We start from the raw sequence: 14,817 nt of genomic DNA on the forward strand, positions 1-14,817 counted from the left end.
ACTTGTGGGGGGTGGGGGGGTGGGTCAGGCTTCGGGGCACAGGCTGAGAGCTGCAGCCAGTCAGAGGCCTGCTGTGTAACAGACTTGCGATTTGTCCTTGGTGTTGAGAGAGCATGGCAGGGACGGCCTTCAGAAGAAAAGGCTGTGAGCATCATCAGACTGATCAAACAGGCTTTTATTCAGCTTAGTCGTGTTATTTTGTTGACTTGTGGTGCCAAACCCCGAGTGCAGGAACAAACTGTTTTCGCGTTTCATGTTCTGCTCAGTGAAATGATTTACACTGAATCACTGTGGCCAACAAAATGTCAGCGTGTGTGAGAGGAGTCAAGCTGGTCATGGTGTGTTTGTGTGTTTCCTCCTGCAGTCATGTGAAATCTGCCAGGAGCCGTTTGAGACGTACTGGGTGGAGGAGGAAGAGGACTGGTTCCTGAAAAACGCCATCAGGGTTGATGACAAGGTACAACAGCTACACAACTGGCAGACACTCGTTTCTATTTCCGCTCCTCTGTCAGGTTCAGACCTGAACCGGTCCACCGACCAGCGGTACACACTCAGCCTGAGGTCATGTGACCTGAACAGAAGAGACCTTTAGAAACTGAAGGCGCCGACTGTGGGAAGCTTTTAACAATGTTTTCATGTATTTTATTGAGGAATAAAATGTCCAGTAAAGCTGTAGTGATCTGCTGATCGACTAATCAGCTGGAAGATATTCAGCAGCCATTTGGCTCATAGCTTAACAAGGTGAATTGTTTTGAGTCATAATCCCCAAATTCTCTGCTTCAGTTTGTTGAGTGTACCCAACAAACTGGGGTGACAGACTATTTGTTTTGAATCCGTAATCGGATACAGTAAGACACTGGAAAATGTCGTCTTTGTATGAAGCCATTTTATGGACTAGAAGATTCTGAAGGAAATTGCAGATTAAAGAGGATGGAAACGATTTCAGCCCCAGTCAGGTTCCAGATCATCTGCCGTTTTGGGGTTTGACTTCAGTGCCTCATAGTCCAGTGACATGGGATTGACATGGTCTGCTGCCAGTCAAAGGTTTTGTTGTCATTTTGTCTGCAGTGTTTGACTGACCTGTTTCTTTGCACAGAACTTCCATCCCTCCTGTTTTGAAGACTATAAAAATGTAAGTACCTCAGCAGCTCACAGTATAAATGTGAACAGTGATGAAAGCTTCAGGTGTGTGAGCTGCTTCTCTTGTCTCCTCAGACGTCGTCGTACCTTGACATCACGCCGTCGCCCAACAAGGTGCTGGCCGAGCACCCGCTGAGCGCCTTTGTAAAGACAGAAGAAGAGAGCACTTCCTGTAACATGGCCAGTTCTTTAGACAAAGAGGAGGCGGAGTGTGAGGGCGGCGAGCATCCTGAGGTGAAAACAGAAGAAGAGCAGCAGGTTGAACCAGACCAAGTGAAGTCAGAAGAAGACAAACTGTGACCACACTGCTCCTGCACCTTCTCACTCTCGGGAAAGGAGATAGTTTTAGCGTGCGGCGGGGGCCGGGTCCTCAACAGTGCACGCCTCAATACATTTTTGTATTTGGATTCTGTGCGGCCATTTCAGGTCTGTCTGTAAATAAAAACTGAACTGGAAGTGTTTATTAAAAAGCAAAGAGATGTTTTGTTTCATGTGGCTATGAGCTGTACATGATTTAATTTATAAATTAAAGTATTTTTGGTATTTCTGGTGTAACTGATTTGAATCAACAGCTCCTGTCATTGGCTATAAATAGTTGATGGGTTGAGTGACAGCTAGCTACAGGTGAGGAGTTATTTGTGGCTGCGTTCAAGGTAAGCATCAGATTGTACGACTGAAGGCTCCACTGCTCTTCGGGATCTGACTCGACGCTTGCTTCGTTTTTCTTTCAGCTTCAATAAAAGTCTAAAACTTATGTTTGTGTGAATTGTGATTGGCTCACTAATGCTCAGTTTTATTGTCATTTAGGTTGAAGAGTAAAAATAAAGGTTCATTGGGTTTCAACATCCTGTTGTCTGGTTTCATTTTGTTACTGGTTTGTTTTCCAAGCCTTTGAAGTCGTATGGGTCAGCAGTACTTTTAACAGTATTTTTACACTGTGGTATTAGTACTTAAGGGATTTGAGTACTACTTGTGAATTCCTAGAAGGACTGTAGCACAAAGTATTGTACTAATAAATATGTTTGGACAAATGCTGGAGGGACTGTGATAAGGTACAAGATGCCTTTAAACTTAGTTCATTTAACTGTGGAGTACATGGTGTAGGCATAACAAGCTGAAGCTTCAGCCTTGTCTTCAAACTGTAGAGATGACTGTGATGTCACTAGAGGTGGAAGGTGAAAGTACTAGTGTACTGCATTGAAAGTGTTAAAAGTACAGAAGTACTACCAGATATCAACCTGGGCAACAACCCAGAACCATTTTCAGAGTAAGGTGGCACTGAGCGTCAGTAAACAGGATCGTGGTCACTTTGTTCTGCTTTTGGCAGCTAACAGAGGAACAGACCGTAAATAAGATCAGACAGGTTTATTGGTTTTGTTAATACATTTTATGTTGGCCTTCTCACAATTGTAACGGTACATCTATAGTGTTACACACAAGCATCTGCAGCATGTCGTGGTCACTTGGTTACAAGGCCCAGAGAGCCTCTCAGTCTGAGGCTTACACCCGCTGTTTCTCTCTTCCTTATTTGATACAGGGAATCAACAGCGTGTCTCGATCAGGTTCAGCTTATTAGTGGCCGACTGAGTCTCCACACACTTCGATTCTTCTTTAACACTGGCCCAGTCTGAGCATGAGTCAGACGTTTCCAAACCTGCGGGTTTTGTGTCGCAGGTGTCCATACGGTCTCTGCGCCGACATGGACCCTTCACCTCCACAGCCGGTACAGCCCCAGAGCAATGGCGAGGCAGGTGAACACCGTCGCTGAGTGGGAACCCAGGAGAGAGAAGACCTTCAGCCACAAACCTCCCACACACCATGAATATTGTTATCACTGATTGTGTCTACAAGTAGCTCTGCTCTAATGCTGCCACATCCCAGACCTTGTGTGTCCACAGCAGTGTGAACAGACCAAACCAGGTGTCCTCAGACCAGATCTGAGCCACCTGCGTATGCGCTCCTAAAGCCAATTCCTATCCAATCTGTAAAGCTGTGTGTACACCACAGCTACATGTTTGATATGTGTGTGAGAGTCACACTCATGGCTGTGAAGCACCAACACAAAAAGGTCAGATCTGAGCGCTAAGGCCTGCGATGTGGCTCCAGCCCTGCTCTGTGCTTACACCAGTGGCCTGGGTCCAGTTGAGTCTGGTTACCTGCTAGGTAGCGGGCTGTGTCCAGTTTCAGAGACTCCAGGAGAGTTTTGAGCGAGGCCACCTGTAGGTCAATCTTCTTGTTGATCTCTATGTTGTCGTTTTCAAGGTCAGCTTTCTGACAACACAGGGCACATCCAAAACAACTAATCACACCTCACCCTGCAAAGCTACAAATAAATACAGAGGTCGTGGACACATGGTGTCACCTGGAAACTTTGCCCCTTCATCCAGTGGTTTAATATGGCAGTAGCCTATTGTAGTGTCATCCGGTGGGTTTACCTTGTGATGGAAGTCCGTGCTGACCTCCATCAGCCTCTTGTCCTGTTCAGTAAACTGACAGAACAACACACAGTTACCTGCAGGAACAAACACAACCTGTGTCCTACAAGCAGCAGAACAAGCTGTGATCAGCTCGGTCTCTTCTCTAAACCTGGACATTAAACAAACTCAGAGGCTTGTTTGTCTCTCCTAGATTATACTGGCCCTTCAACACGTCGCCTCACACTCACCATGTCCGAGATCCTGCTTCTCTCCAGGTTGATGTCCAACTTGGTTTCTGCTCGGACTTTCTGACTCTCCTCCTAAACAGAAATACATCCCTGAATGCATTACAACACATTCGCGGTTCTCTGGAAAGATGTGAAATGTTCCGCATTGCTTCAGGTCGTCTTCACTCTGCCCAGACCCCCGAGAGCAGAGACCAGACTCAGGCTCCACATCCATGGAGCCACTTGTGTCTTCATACGTCTCCTCCTCTCAGCTCTTGTAGCACAACTTTGAACAGTTCTTTCATTTGAGTTTTACCATTTTATGCTGCTTTTTTACAGTGTAATTAGGTTTTTCTTTCATATCAACATACTTGTATGTAGAGGTAATAAGCTTGTGTTCTCTCTTTGCACATTAGGTTTTGTCTTTACCAAACAGTGAAAACAAACACTGACACTTCTCACCTGCAGTCGGTTTTGTAGCTGCTCCAGCTCTTGCTTCATTTTCTGCAGGAAGCAGAGACAAGCCATCCGGTGAGTTTAATAAGGTTTTGGTGAAATCTGTGGAAAACTGAGTCTTCACAGCTGCAAGTTTCCTGCCAACACTACTTCACTTACTGCACATTGTACTATAGTAAATCAGATCCCTGCAGAGAACAGGTGTGAATTACTGCAAAGACACAAACAACTACAGAAACACACAACACAATGACAAAGAGGCAGTGTAAAGGCCACTAAGACTCCTGTCCGGCATTACAGCCCGTTTCTCCAGGTGGATCCGACCCTGTCTGCACCAGCTGTTGACTTGCTGTGTGTGAACGGTTGTTACGCCTCGGACCTGGTCAGGTGTCTGCTCCTTGTCCAACCTGTGTGACCTCCCCACCCTCTGCCACCACCCTCACTTTCCTGTTTGTCACCTCCTGTGTTGTCACGTACCTGGCAGTGGCAGCTCACCTCTGACCTCTGCTAAAGCTAATTTAAATGAGAACGACTGATTCCCTGATTCACTTCTGTTGCATTTGGGTCCAAAACCATGGCAATCAGTCACTGCAGCGTAATATGAAGGACTGGACATAAATGATAACAGTAGCTTCAGCCAGTCTTCACCTGTCGGACACATTGTGCTCTAGGTTTACCTTGGTGCGGATACAACTGCCCTTGTTGCCCATCAGAAGCACTGATCACAAATCAATGTGAGGGAACATGTGATCACGTACTAAGTTTTCAGAGCGGAGGTTGGCGAACTCGCTCTTCTCCAGGATCACCATGTCCTTCCTGATGGAGTCCAGGTGCGCCATGATCTGCTGCAGGACGATCTCCTGTAACAACAGCACAGCAGGAGAGTTTCCACCTGCACACACAGGTACCACTCTGGAGGAAGTGTAGCATCCTACCTGGTGCGATTTGGTCACCATGTCTTTATAAACGATGTCCATGTTGGCTGTGGTCAGAGTGACCAGAGCAGACACGATCAGCTCTGCCTGACGCTTCTCGAATCCTGAGCAACAGGAAACAAATACTGCTGTGAGAAACTGACGACTCAGTTATAGACGTGTTTTTCATCCTGTTTTTGACATTTGGTCAAATTGAAAGTAAAGCTGCAAAACTTTATGGATCAGTTGATTTATGGATTAGACCAGCTCGGTCTGCTGCTGGAAGATACCATCTTAGATGAAAGTGGAATGAGGAAAGATAAAGTGAATTGGTATCTTCCAGCTTCTGACTGGCTGAACACACCTGAGCCAGGTAATCAGCAACAGATCAGGCAGGGATAGTTGGAAAACAAGCAGGACAGCGGCCCTTGAGGACTTGGCCACCCCTACTTTACAGCATCCACACAATCACTAGCTGCAGCCCGAGTTATCAGCAGCAGCAGACTGAGCAGTGAACAGCTCCTGTGTGGACGTCCACACAGCTGCCACTGGGTCAAGCCACTGGATCAATGGGACACTGAGGGAAACCTAGAAACAGGAGGAGTCTCAGGCAGCTTCTGCAGCCTCTGTTCCTCTGGTTTCTCTCTGGGTTCATGGAGGTTTGTTGTGGAGGGACATCAGAGGTGGCGAGATGCTCGGGAGGTGGACATCACACCGAGTCAGACCAACGTGTTTCTGTGTGTTCACACTGACTCGGGACCAGTTTGGACTTTAATCCACCTCGCTCAGTGTCTTTGCCTCCCCTCAGGAGACTTTAGTCTCTGTCCTGCTGCAGGACCGGGTCTGGCATCCTGCTGACCAGGTTAAAACATCCTCTTTTATTCTGAGTGTGTTTCCTTACCGCTGCTCTCCAGCTCTGTCACCATGTTGTGGGAGTCGAAGGTGAGTTTTCGCTGCTCCAGAGGCGTCAGGTCGACTTTCCTCAGGTCAAAGTTCATCACAGGTGCTGTCACATGGAAACCTGCCACACACACGGGTACACATTTATCTGCTTTTGGAGTCTTTTACAAAATTTAAGGAATAGCGTGAAATTTAAAGTTGCTGCCTCTGCTGCACTATGCATACTGTACTTTAGCTGTACCCCACCACTGTTATGGTTAAAGTTGGGTGCAGTTACTTTTTGTCTCGTGCCATTTCAGAGCTGCTTATTCTTCGTGGGTAACTTTCTCTCACCTCTCCAGGTTCCCAACCGCCGGAGGTGACACCGCCACAGCAGCGCGTTCATCCCGGAAGCTGCTGTATTTCTCGCGTCGGGTTTTAAAAAAGGGAACAGGGTCCAACTCGTGTCAAAACAAAACGCTGGAGTGTTAGATCACTACCTGGAGACTGAGTGCAGACCGACCGTCCTCATTCCTTTTACTGCCTTGCGGAATGTTGAATGTTGATGATTTGGGGTCGCTATAAACAAACACGTCATGGAGGTAGTCAGAGACAAATCACGAGACAGCGCCCCCTACTGGTGAACATTTACTCAGTACTACTGTACTTCTGTGCATTTCCGAGGTACTTTATACAGTATGTGTATTTCCCATTTTATAAATACTTCAACTGCACTACATTCACTAACCACCTTTTACCCCTACAAAGCTGTTTTAAGAGTTTATCCATATTTATTTATTCTACGCATTACAGAAAATCAATTTTTTTTACCAGCAATTTTAAACTGATGAACAAATTAATGCATCATTAATTACAGGCCATTATGCGTAATAAGTAGCCTACTGGTGCTTGTCCATTGACATTCTGTTTATAGAGTCGATGTGGTAACATAGTCTATTTTAATGCTAAAAGTTAAGGTACAAAAGTAACTGTACTATTTATTATTACTTTTACCTCAGTAACAGATGGTAGTATTTGTTCCACGCAAAAAGAGTAGTCGTTTGTGTCTCTGCAGGTATCAGAACTACCAAAAATAACACGGAACGGGAATCCATTGTGGAGACTGTCCACCGCGGCGGTATCAATAAAGTTGTGCTTACAAAATTAACGACTTGGTGTCATGGCGGCGCCTGTGGCAGACAGTCAGAACTGGTTTCCAGTGTTAGCACTGGGAGTTTCTCTCCTTAAATGTCTATTCATCAATGCCTAGTGAGTGGAAATATTTTGATGCGGACTAGTTTCATTCTGTGGTGCAGCGTCAGGACGATAGTGTCGTGGATAGGTGGTAATTTAGCCTGTTAGCATCCGGTTAACTGCTACAAGCCAGAAACATAACTTTAAATTAACGAACGTTAAATATTAATGTTAAGGAAGTTGTTTAAGCATTAATTTTAGGCGAGCCTGTGGAAAACAATCTATGTGTGTAGCGTTTATATTTTAATTTATGTGAAGTGAGGGGGGGTTGCTATAACATTAACTCGACGTGTTAATATCTGTCGAACCGGTTTATGTAGCCAAACAGCCTCAAGATGGCGCCATTTTTAGTTTGACGATCGTTTCAAAATTAATTTGCGAAGTTTCTCACTGGTTAGCAATTAGCTAACTATGTCGTCCTGAAATATTTCTGGTTAAGGTTTTAAATTGTTATATCTTTGTTCGTCTAAAGGGTTAGGTCCGCAGAAACATACTTGAGTAGAACCGAACTTGTCAGAAAAATCGTTTCATTTGAGGCTATTTCCCTTAAACTTGTGTTAATGAAGATTTAGCACAAATTCTGATAAATCAAGTAAAAAAACCTGTTGTCTTCCTGCTTAACCGACACTATCAAAGCGTAACGTGACATTTTTCTTGTTTAACGTACAGCGCACGGTTACTTTATCAGGTTATATGTGTCAGGTATCGAACACTGAACGCGATGTGATAGCGGCCGGAACATTAGTACTGTATCATGATCAAGGTCAAAGATTTTTATTGTCAATTCACTATATGTGCAGGACATACAGAAAAATCGAAAAACTGTTTCTCTCTCTCACCTAATGTTGAGTGCCCATACTATTTAAGAAACTAAAATAGAATAAAAGTAGAATAGATAGAAAATGAAACTGAATTCAAGTAATAAGGATAAACTAAATGGTACATACAACTTAATAGGCAATGATGAAACTCAAAGCCATATGCAAACAGTGACAGCACAAATAATAAGAAGGTTGTCAGGTGGTCAGCATCACCAGGGGAATTGGTGATGAGATGCCGGCTGCCTGACTGCCACAGCCGACTCCAGCTGTCGTGACCTAGTGTCAGAAACATGGCAGGAGGGGCGAAAAGGAGCGGGATACTGCTTGAGTTTGTTTGGACTCTCACTTTGCCCTTAATGGTCAAAAAGTAGAGGGACAAGTTATTTAATGCCGCTTTAATTTCCAGTTATAAATACAACAAAGTAGGTTATCAGAGTCAGTAGCCTAATAACTACAACATTCATCCCATCAAGCACCTCCACAGCCTTGTATTGTATGGTTACATTTTTACCTTGGTTATTAGTCAACCTATAACACTTTGGCCATGGCACTTATACTAAATGATTATCATCTTTGTCTTTTTCTTATATGTGCTTTAAATTAGATGTCGTTCATTTAGCAGTTTGCAAGTGAAGACTTGAGTCAGTAGTTCCTACTTGACATTAATACAATTACAGGAGCAGCCACACAGTCGGTACATTTCTGGTTTTATTTAGTGTTGTTAGGTCACTGCTGGTAAGCACTCCCAAAATTATTTCATGTGGTTACCAGTGAGTGTACATTAAAATGGCAGTTTTCTCTGTGGAGTTTGGTTTGAGTGACCTGTTGTCTATATGCTGTTGTCTGTCAGTCGTTCCACAGACTTTGAGGTGCACAGGAACTGGTTGGCCATCACACACAGTCTGCCGGTGTCCAGGTGGTACTATGAGGTCAGTGTGTCAGAGGAGGCGCTTGGTCAGACATCTGTAGGATGAACTGGAACTGAGGTCCCTGCTAATCCAATGTCTGGTGGAGCGACTGAAACCAGATGAGTGCAGGCTCATCTGGTTTCAGTCATTCTTATGCTCTACTGTCACATAGGAGAGATGAGGAAACACCCGCCAGGACTGAAACTGATGACTGTTTTTATCTGTTTATAATCTGTCACTGGTGGAAGAAGTACTCAGATCCTTTACTGAAGTAAACATAGAAATTCCATAGAAACGATGAAGGTAAAAAATGATGGCGTTTTGTAGTTTTGCTCTAATCCCTGTATTTTCCCTTGCAGAACACATCCGAGTGGACCCTGGACTACCCTCCGCTGTTCGCCTGGTTCGAGTTTGGTCTTTCCCATGTGGCTCAGCACTTTGACAGAAGCATGCTGGTGGTGGAGAACCTGAACTATGCCAGCCCGTCCACTGTGCTCTTCCAGAGGCTGTCAGTGATTTTCACAGATGTGGTTTTTATCTACGCTACCAGAGAGTGAGTCCAGAGTCTGAGTGCAGCCTTCAGGCTGTGTCATCTCTTATTCCACCTCCATCGATCCCATAGGCAGAGCAGTGTTGTTGTCTACAGGGGCAGGCAGGGGTGGTATGGACACAGGGCCCCTGATGTGGAGCTGAACTTAGTTCAGTATTTTAGACACTTATTTCCATGTGTCACTGGTGTCAGTGCGATTACAGCGGCTTCACTGTATTAGGCTAAAATCACGTTAAAAGACAACCTTTCTCAGAAATGAACTAACACTGGAACTAATGTGTTCCAGTGCACCCAATTTCAAGTTGCTTGTTCTTGATTGGCTGTATCCTCCTCCAGGTGCTGCAGGTGTGTTCAGGAGCAGAAACGCTCTCGGGACAATCTGCACCGGCCGTCCTTCATCCTGGCTGTTCTGCTGCTCTGGAACTTTGGCCTCCTCATTGTCGACCGTATCCTTCAGCTGACAAGAGGCTGATTTAGTTGCGGTGATGCAAACTGGTTTATTGGTTTAAACCTTAAAATTGGTTTAAACCTTAAAGGTCTGGAGTTTGGACCTCTGGTTGCTTTTTTTCCTATGAGTGGGTCCTACGTGCACGTTGTTCACATTCCGGCCAGCGGCTTCACAGCTTCCCACCGATCTGTAGCTGGAAGTAATGTGGCGGTATACAGCACTGCCCCAGCAAAGACAGGAAAGAGAAAGTAGGCTGTAAACCTCAGTACAAATAAGGCTGAATTTACATCAACAGTTTGTTTACAAGAAAACTCTGCAGAATAGCTTTAGGTGTTGTTTGTGTTTCAAGCCCCGTCCAGAGACCAGCAGCACCAGTGAACGTGGTGTCCTCACTGTAATGTGGGTGAGTCCAGACCCTGGTTCAGCTCATTGCTCTGTGCCATAGACCTCCACTGTTGTCCACCAGCTATTAACCCCCCCGCCCCCTGCCAGTGAGCCACGCTGCTGCACTGGGGGGCAGGTTTCTTCCTCAGGGAATACAGGAGGCCGTCTTTTTCCAGCACACAGCTCCAAGATGTTGTTCCTGTTCTCAGCAAAGAGAGTAACACCTGAAAATTAATTGAGTTAATCAGCATCATTCAGGTTATAAAGCTGCAGCTTTGAACTTACAGATTTCACACTGACATTCACTTTGTGCATTTTGATTCTTATTAAATTCAAAATAACACCTGGACATTTCTGTCTGTGTTGGTGTGAGTTAACCAGTTGACTAGTATCAGTGATCACATTAACCTCATCATGATGACAGCAATGAAACTTCCTTCACATCTTCCCCTCAGACATTCACTTCCAGTACAACGGCTTCCTGTTTGGTTTCCTGCTGCTGTCGGTTGCAAAACACCTGCAGGTACAAACATGAATCTAACATAACGCTAACATTGGACAGGCTCTGAATGTGTGACAGTCAATTCAGTTCATTTCTGGTTTTGCGTTGGACAGTCTCAGCACCTGAAGGGGGCACTGCTTTTCTCCATCCTGCTCAACCTGAAGCACATCTACCTGTACGTGGCTCCGGCCTACGGCATCTACCTGCTGAGGAGTCACTGCTTCGCTCAGAATAACAAAGGTCCGACACACACCTGACAACAAACGCATATACTCGTAGGTTTGTGATGCTCCCTGCTCTGTCAGCACCCTGAGCCATGATCTGCCAAACCGAGACCTGGTCCAGAGGCAGCAAACGTGTGAATTTACTGGAAGTTTTGTCGGTAACAACAGTGGCTGTGTGTGTCTGTGCAGATGGTTCTGTCAGGTGGAGGAGCTTCAGTCCACTCCGTCTGCTGGCTCTGGGCAGCATCGTGGCCTCTGTCTTCGCTCTGTCCTTCGGCCCGTTCATTGCAATGGTGGGTGGAGTCTTTCTCTGTCTCCGTTCATTCAGTTAGACACTGCCGAACCCCAACTCATCCTGATAAGGTTACAGTGTACATAGGTTTGGCTAATACACAGCAGTGAGTCTGCCGTGAACAGCAGGAAATTAGGATGTGTGCAGAACTGTTGCTGAGGATTATGGGAAGGAGTGAACAGCAGGAAATCCGGATGTGTGTAGAACTGTTGCTGAGGATTATGGGAAGGTGAATGCAGGTGCTTTATACAAAGTGTTAACTCACAACAGAGGAGTTGAAGGAAGCATTCCCTCAAAAATAAACATTCAGTCTGGTCAGCTTCATGTTGCCACTTCACAGGAAATGTGCCCTACTGTAGGTTTGGGGTCTGTTGCCAGTGCTCACTTCCTGATGTTGTGTTTCAGGGTCAGCTCCCTCAGGTCTTGTCCCGACTCTTCCCCTTTAAGCGGGGCCTCTGCCATGCCTACTGGGCCCCCAACATTTGGGCCCTGTACAACCTGCTGGACAAAGGCCTGGTCATGCTTGGTGAGACTCCGCTTCCTGTGAAGGTCACTGTACTTTGAGCCAAAAACTTGGTTTCAGTAACTGTGTCCTTTTTATAGACTGGATGCTCCAGTATGTGCCACGGTGAAGACAACGTATTAAATAGGACATTGGATGCTGTGTGAATCTTAAAGTTTTTTTTCTTTCATGGCCAACCAGATCCAACAGGTCATCTTTGTGACGTAGTGACTGATGATGTTGGCAGTGTTTGTCTGAGCAGTAGAAGTTGAATCACTTGGTTCTTTTTCTGTTAAGAAATTTCTGTTGCTCAGTCCAGAAAAAGCCCCTTTCATTCTCTGAAATGGTTCGATTTATTTGTTACAGATCCAGGTACTGAATAACATCTGCTTAATGAATAATCATGAGTTCTTTGCAAAACTTAGATATTACTGGTGGAAAGTAATTCAGTACATTTACTCGGTACAGAAATGCAGTTCTTAGGTATCTGTATTTTACCTCAGTATTTCCATGTCCTGCCACTTCATACTGTGACTTCACTCCATGTCAGACAAACCGTGTACTTTTTACGGCACTCCGTGTACCTGATAACTTCAGTTCCTTTCCAGAATCAGATGGATCAAACCAAACACAGTAGAATCATCAGACTCTATTGGTCCTGGTGGAAAATCCACCAGCTACCCAGTAGGATGGAAAGTACTTCACAGTATAAGTATATAAGGTAGTTAACATCAGCTCCACCTTTACCAGCTGCAGCATTAAAGTGATGGACACAGTAACGCATCAGTCACTATGATCCAGTAGTATCAGAGACATTACTGGGACACAGGCCGTTCTGCAGGACAAGTACTGGTACTGTTGGTACTATAAGTACATTTTGCTGATAATACTTTTGTACTTAAATAACGTTTTGAATGCAGGACTTGTAACAGAGTATTTTTATACTGTGGTCTGAGTACTTCTTCTACCACTGTTCCATAGTGTGCACAGTACTTTGTTTCAGTGATATTTTACATTACAGGTATGAACACTTCGTTCATGTAAGAATTATTCCTGGTTTAATATCTTAAGGGACGTGTCACTGTTGTTGGGGAAACTTATTTGCCAAAGTTTTCTAGATGTTGGGCAATAGGAATTACTTAATACAACTCCATTTATGGTTTCTGCTCTTAACATGAGTGAAACACAACGGCACAGCATTGTTTTTCTCAGACACGTCATCTTTTGTTCTGGCCTCTGTGGTGTTGAATGAATGTTACTGTGCTGTATGTCTTTTTTTTTCCCCTAGGTGTCCGTCTGAGGCTGCTGGAGGAGGCAGGACTTCATCGAGCCACCATGACAGGCGGGTTAGTTCAGGAGATGCAGCACTCGGTCCTCCCTTCCATTTCCCCCACTGTCACACTCGTCTGCACTCTGCTCTCCATCCTGGTGAGCCGCAGCCAACTGTAACAGAGCTGGGTTAGCTGTTTAAATTTTGTTTGTTTAGTACGGATGTCTCTGTTCCTCAGCAGTCCAGTCTAATAAACACATGGCAGCAGCAGATGTTGAACAGCTGCAGAGACTAAATCTGACCTTACTCTTCATGAGCTACTTGATCCACTATAAAAAGTGACGGCCAGTCTTAGTCTTTGCACAATGGACATGTTTTTTAATTAAATGTATATTTGTCTTTCACACATCTCACGCAGCAGAACTCTATCAAACGTGTCAGTGCACACTGAGATCGCCGACGGTTTTTAGGCTTCAGGTCCGTTTGTTCCTGTCTGCATCGTGTAGTGAAGCCTTATCTCCACAGATGGTGTTATGTTCTGTTGCAACCTTTTTACTGCTGACTGTTGAGATGATCAGCACAATAGATGAATACATGCCTAAAGTATATGTATGCTGTGATAATTTATGGGCATCCATTCAAGTTCTTCCAGTTTCATCAGGAACATCAATTAACTTCAGACAGTTAAACTTTGTTTTCATCCCTCTTTCTCTGACTCCGCTTCTCTGTAGCCAGCCATGACGTCCATCTGGCGGTGCCCTCGTGGTGCTCGGGGTTTCCTGCGCTGCCTGCTGCTCTGCGCTCTGGGCTCCTTCGTGTTTGGCTGGCACGTCCATGAGAAGGCCATCCTCATTGCCATCCTGCCTCTCAGGTGACGCTCCCCCTCATGTTGTTTTCAGCAGCACATCGACTCCAGTACTGTTTTTGGCCTGTGAGCCACATTGTTGTGCACAGCATTGAGAATAAGGAAACAAAATGAAAAAGTTGCTCACTTTTCTGGGTTTTTTTGTCCACAACACCACGTTTACTGAAGTGAAGCTTGGTGGTATTTTGTTCCGACTCCAGTACTGTTCTTGGCCTGTGAGCCGCATTGTTGTGCACAGCCTTGAGAATAAGGAAACAAAATGAAAAAGTTGCTCACTTTTCTGGGTTTTTTTGTCCACAACACCACGTTTACTGAAGTGAAGCTTGGTGGTATTTTGTTCATTGTGGTCGTGTGGTGAAAAAGGTGTGGAGGTTTTACCACTGGGACATGCGACCTCTCTGCAAAGTAAAAACCAGCTGTGTGCAGTGATTTGTGGATCCTCAGTACAAGCAGGAGGCGTGGAGCTTCCAACCAGTGTGTGTGGTTGTGTGAAGTGAGTCTGGTACGGACCAAAAGAAACCTAAGTAGGCGCTACCAAGGACACAATGTCCCATGGCTGGCATGGGGTATTTCAGGACAAATTTGAAGTACTAGAACTTTACCTACTTGTGGTAGGTACTTTGTATTTGTGCTACATTTATTTGAGTGATCAAGTTCCCAGTTACTGTACAAATGAAGCTTTTGGTATAGTTTATAAACTTACAGATGAAAGCACTTAACAGGAGTGGGAAGTAACTAAGTTACAGTATTTAAGTACAATTTTA

The 14,817-nt window shown here is 45.0% G+C and overlaps 3 protein-coding genes across 4 annotated transcripts in view; 2 read left to right on the forward strand and 1 right to left on the reverse strand.

The window, feature by feature from the left end:
• Nucleotides 1-1,683, forward strand: part of pcf11 (PCF11 cleavage and polyadenylation factor subunit) — a 16,041-nt gene extending 14,358 nt beyond the window's left edge. The window contains exons 18-20 of the mRNA XM_020624299.1: nt 287-457; nt 1,097-1,132; nt 1,216-1,683. Coding sequence (XP_020479955.1) covers nt 287-457; nt 1,097-1,132; nt 1,216-1,440 — 432 coding nt within the window. The 3' untranslated portion in view covers nt 1,441-1,683. The remainder of the gene's footprint in view (nt 1-286; nt 458-1,096; nt 1,133-1,215) is intronic.
• An 816-nt stretch (nt 1,684-2,499) lies between these two features.
• Nucleotides 2,500-7,136, reverse strand: ccdc90b (coiled-coil domain containing 90B). 2 transcript variants are annotated; one of them, XM_020624326.1, is made up of 10 exons: nt 7,048-7,136; nt 6,388-6,612; nt 6,056-6,175; nt 5,176-5,279; nt 4,999-5,100; nt 4,247-4,288; nt 3,806-3,877; nt 3,576-3,629; nt 3,297-3,411; nt 2,500-2,904 (listed from the first exon to the last, which is right to left on the reverse strand). In XM_020624326.1, the coding sequence occupies exons 2-10, from the start codon at nt 6,437-6,439 to the stop codon at nt 2,849-2,851; spliced, it is 717 nt and encodes a 238-aa protein (XP_020479982.1). In that variant the 5' UTR covers nt 6,440-6,612; nt 7,048-7,136; the 3' UTR covers nt 2,500-2,848. The 2 variants fall into 2 exon arrangements, with proteins under 2 accessions (XP_020479982.1, XP_020479983.1); XM_020624327.1 differs by lacking the exon at nt 7,048-7,136 and having other exon boundaries at nt 6,332-6,412.
• A 10-nt stretch (nt 7,137-7,146) lies between these two features.
• alg8 (ALG8 alpha-1,3-glucosyltransferase) overlaps nt 7,147-14,817 on the forward strand; it is a 10,429-nt gene continuing 2,758 nt past the window's right edge. The window contains exons 1-10 of the mRNA XM_020624325.1: nt 7,147-7,302; nt 8,959-9,037; nt 9,376-9,569; nt 9,903-10,012; nt 10,854-10,921; nt 11,014-11,140; nt 11,314-11,417; nt 11,822-11,942; nt 13,207-13,346; nt 13,920-14,059. Of these exons, the coding sequence (XP_020479981.1) occupies nt 7,214-7,302; nt 8,959-9,037; nt 9,376-9,569; nt 9,903-10,012; nt 10,854-10,921; nt 11,014-11,140; nt 11,314-11,417; nt 11,822-11,942; nt 13,207-13,346; nt 13,920-14,059 (1,172 nt within the window). The 5' untranslated portion in view covers nt 7,147-7,213. The remainder of the gene's footprint in view (nt 7,303-8,958; nt 9,038-9,375; nt 9,570-9,902; nt 10,013-10,853; nt 10,922-11,013; nt 11,141-11,313; nt 11,418-11,821; nt 11,943-13,206; nt 13,347-13,919; nt 14,060-14,817) is intronic.

The sequence above is a fragment of the Monopterus albus genome, unplaced genomic scaffold (genome assembly GCF_001952655.1).
Source record: "Monopterus albus unplaced genomic scaffold, M_albus_1.0 scaffold325.1, whole genome shotgun sequence".
Taxonomy (NCBI): Eukaryota; Metazoa; Chordata; class Actinopteri; order Synbranchiformes; family Synbranchidae; genus Monopterus; species Monopterus albus.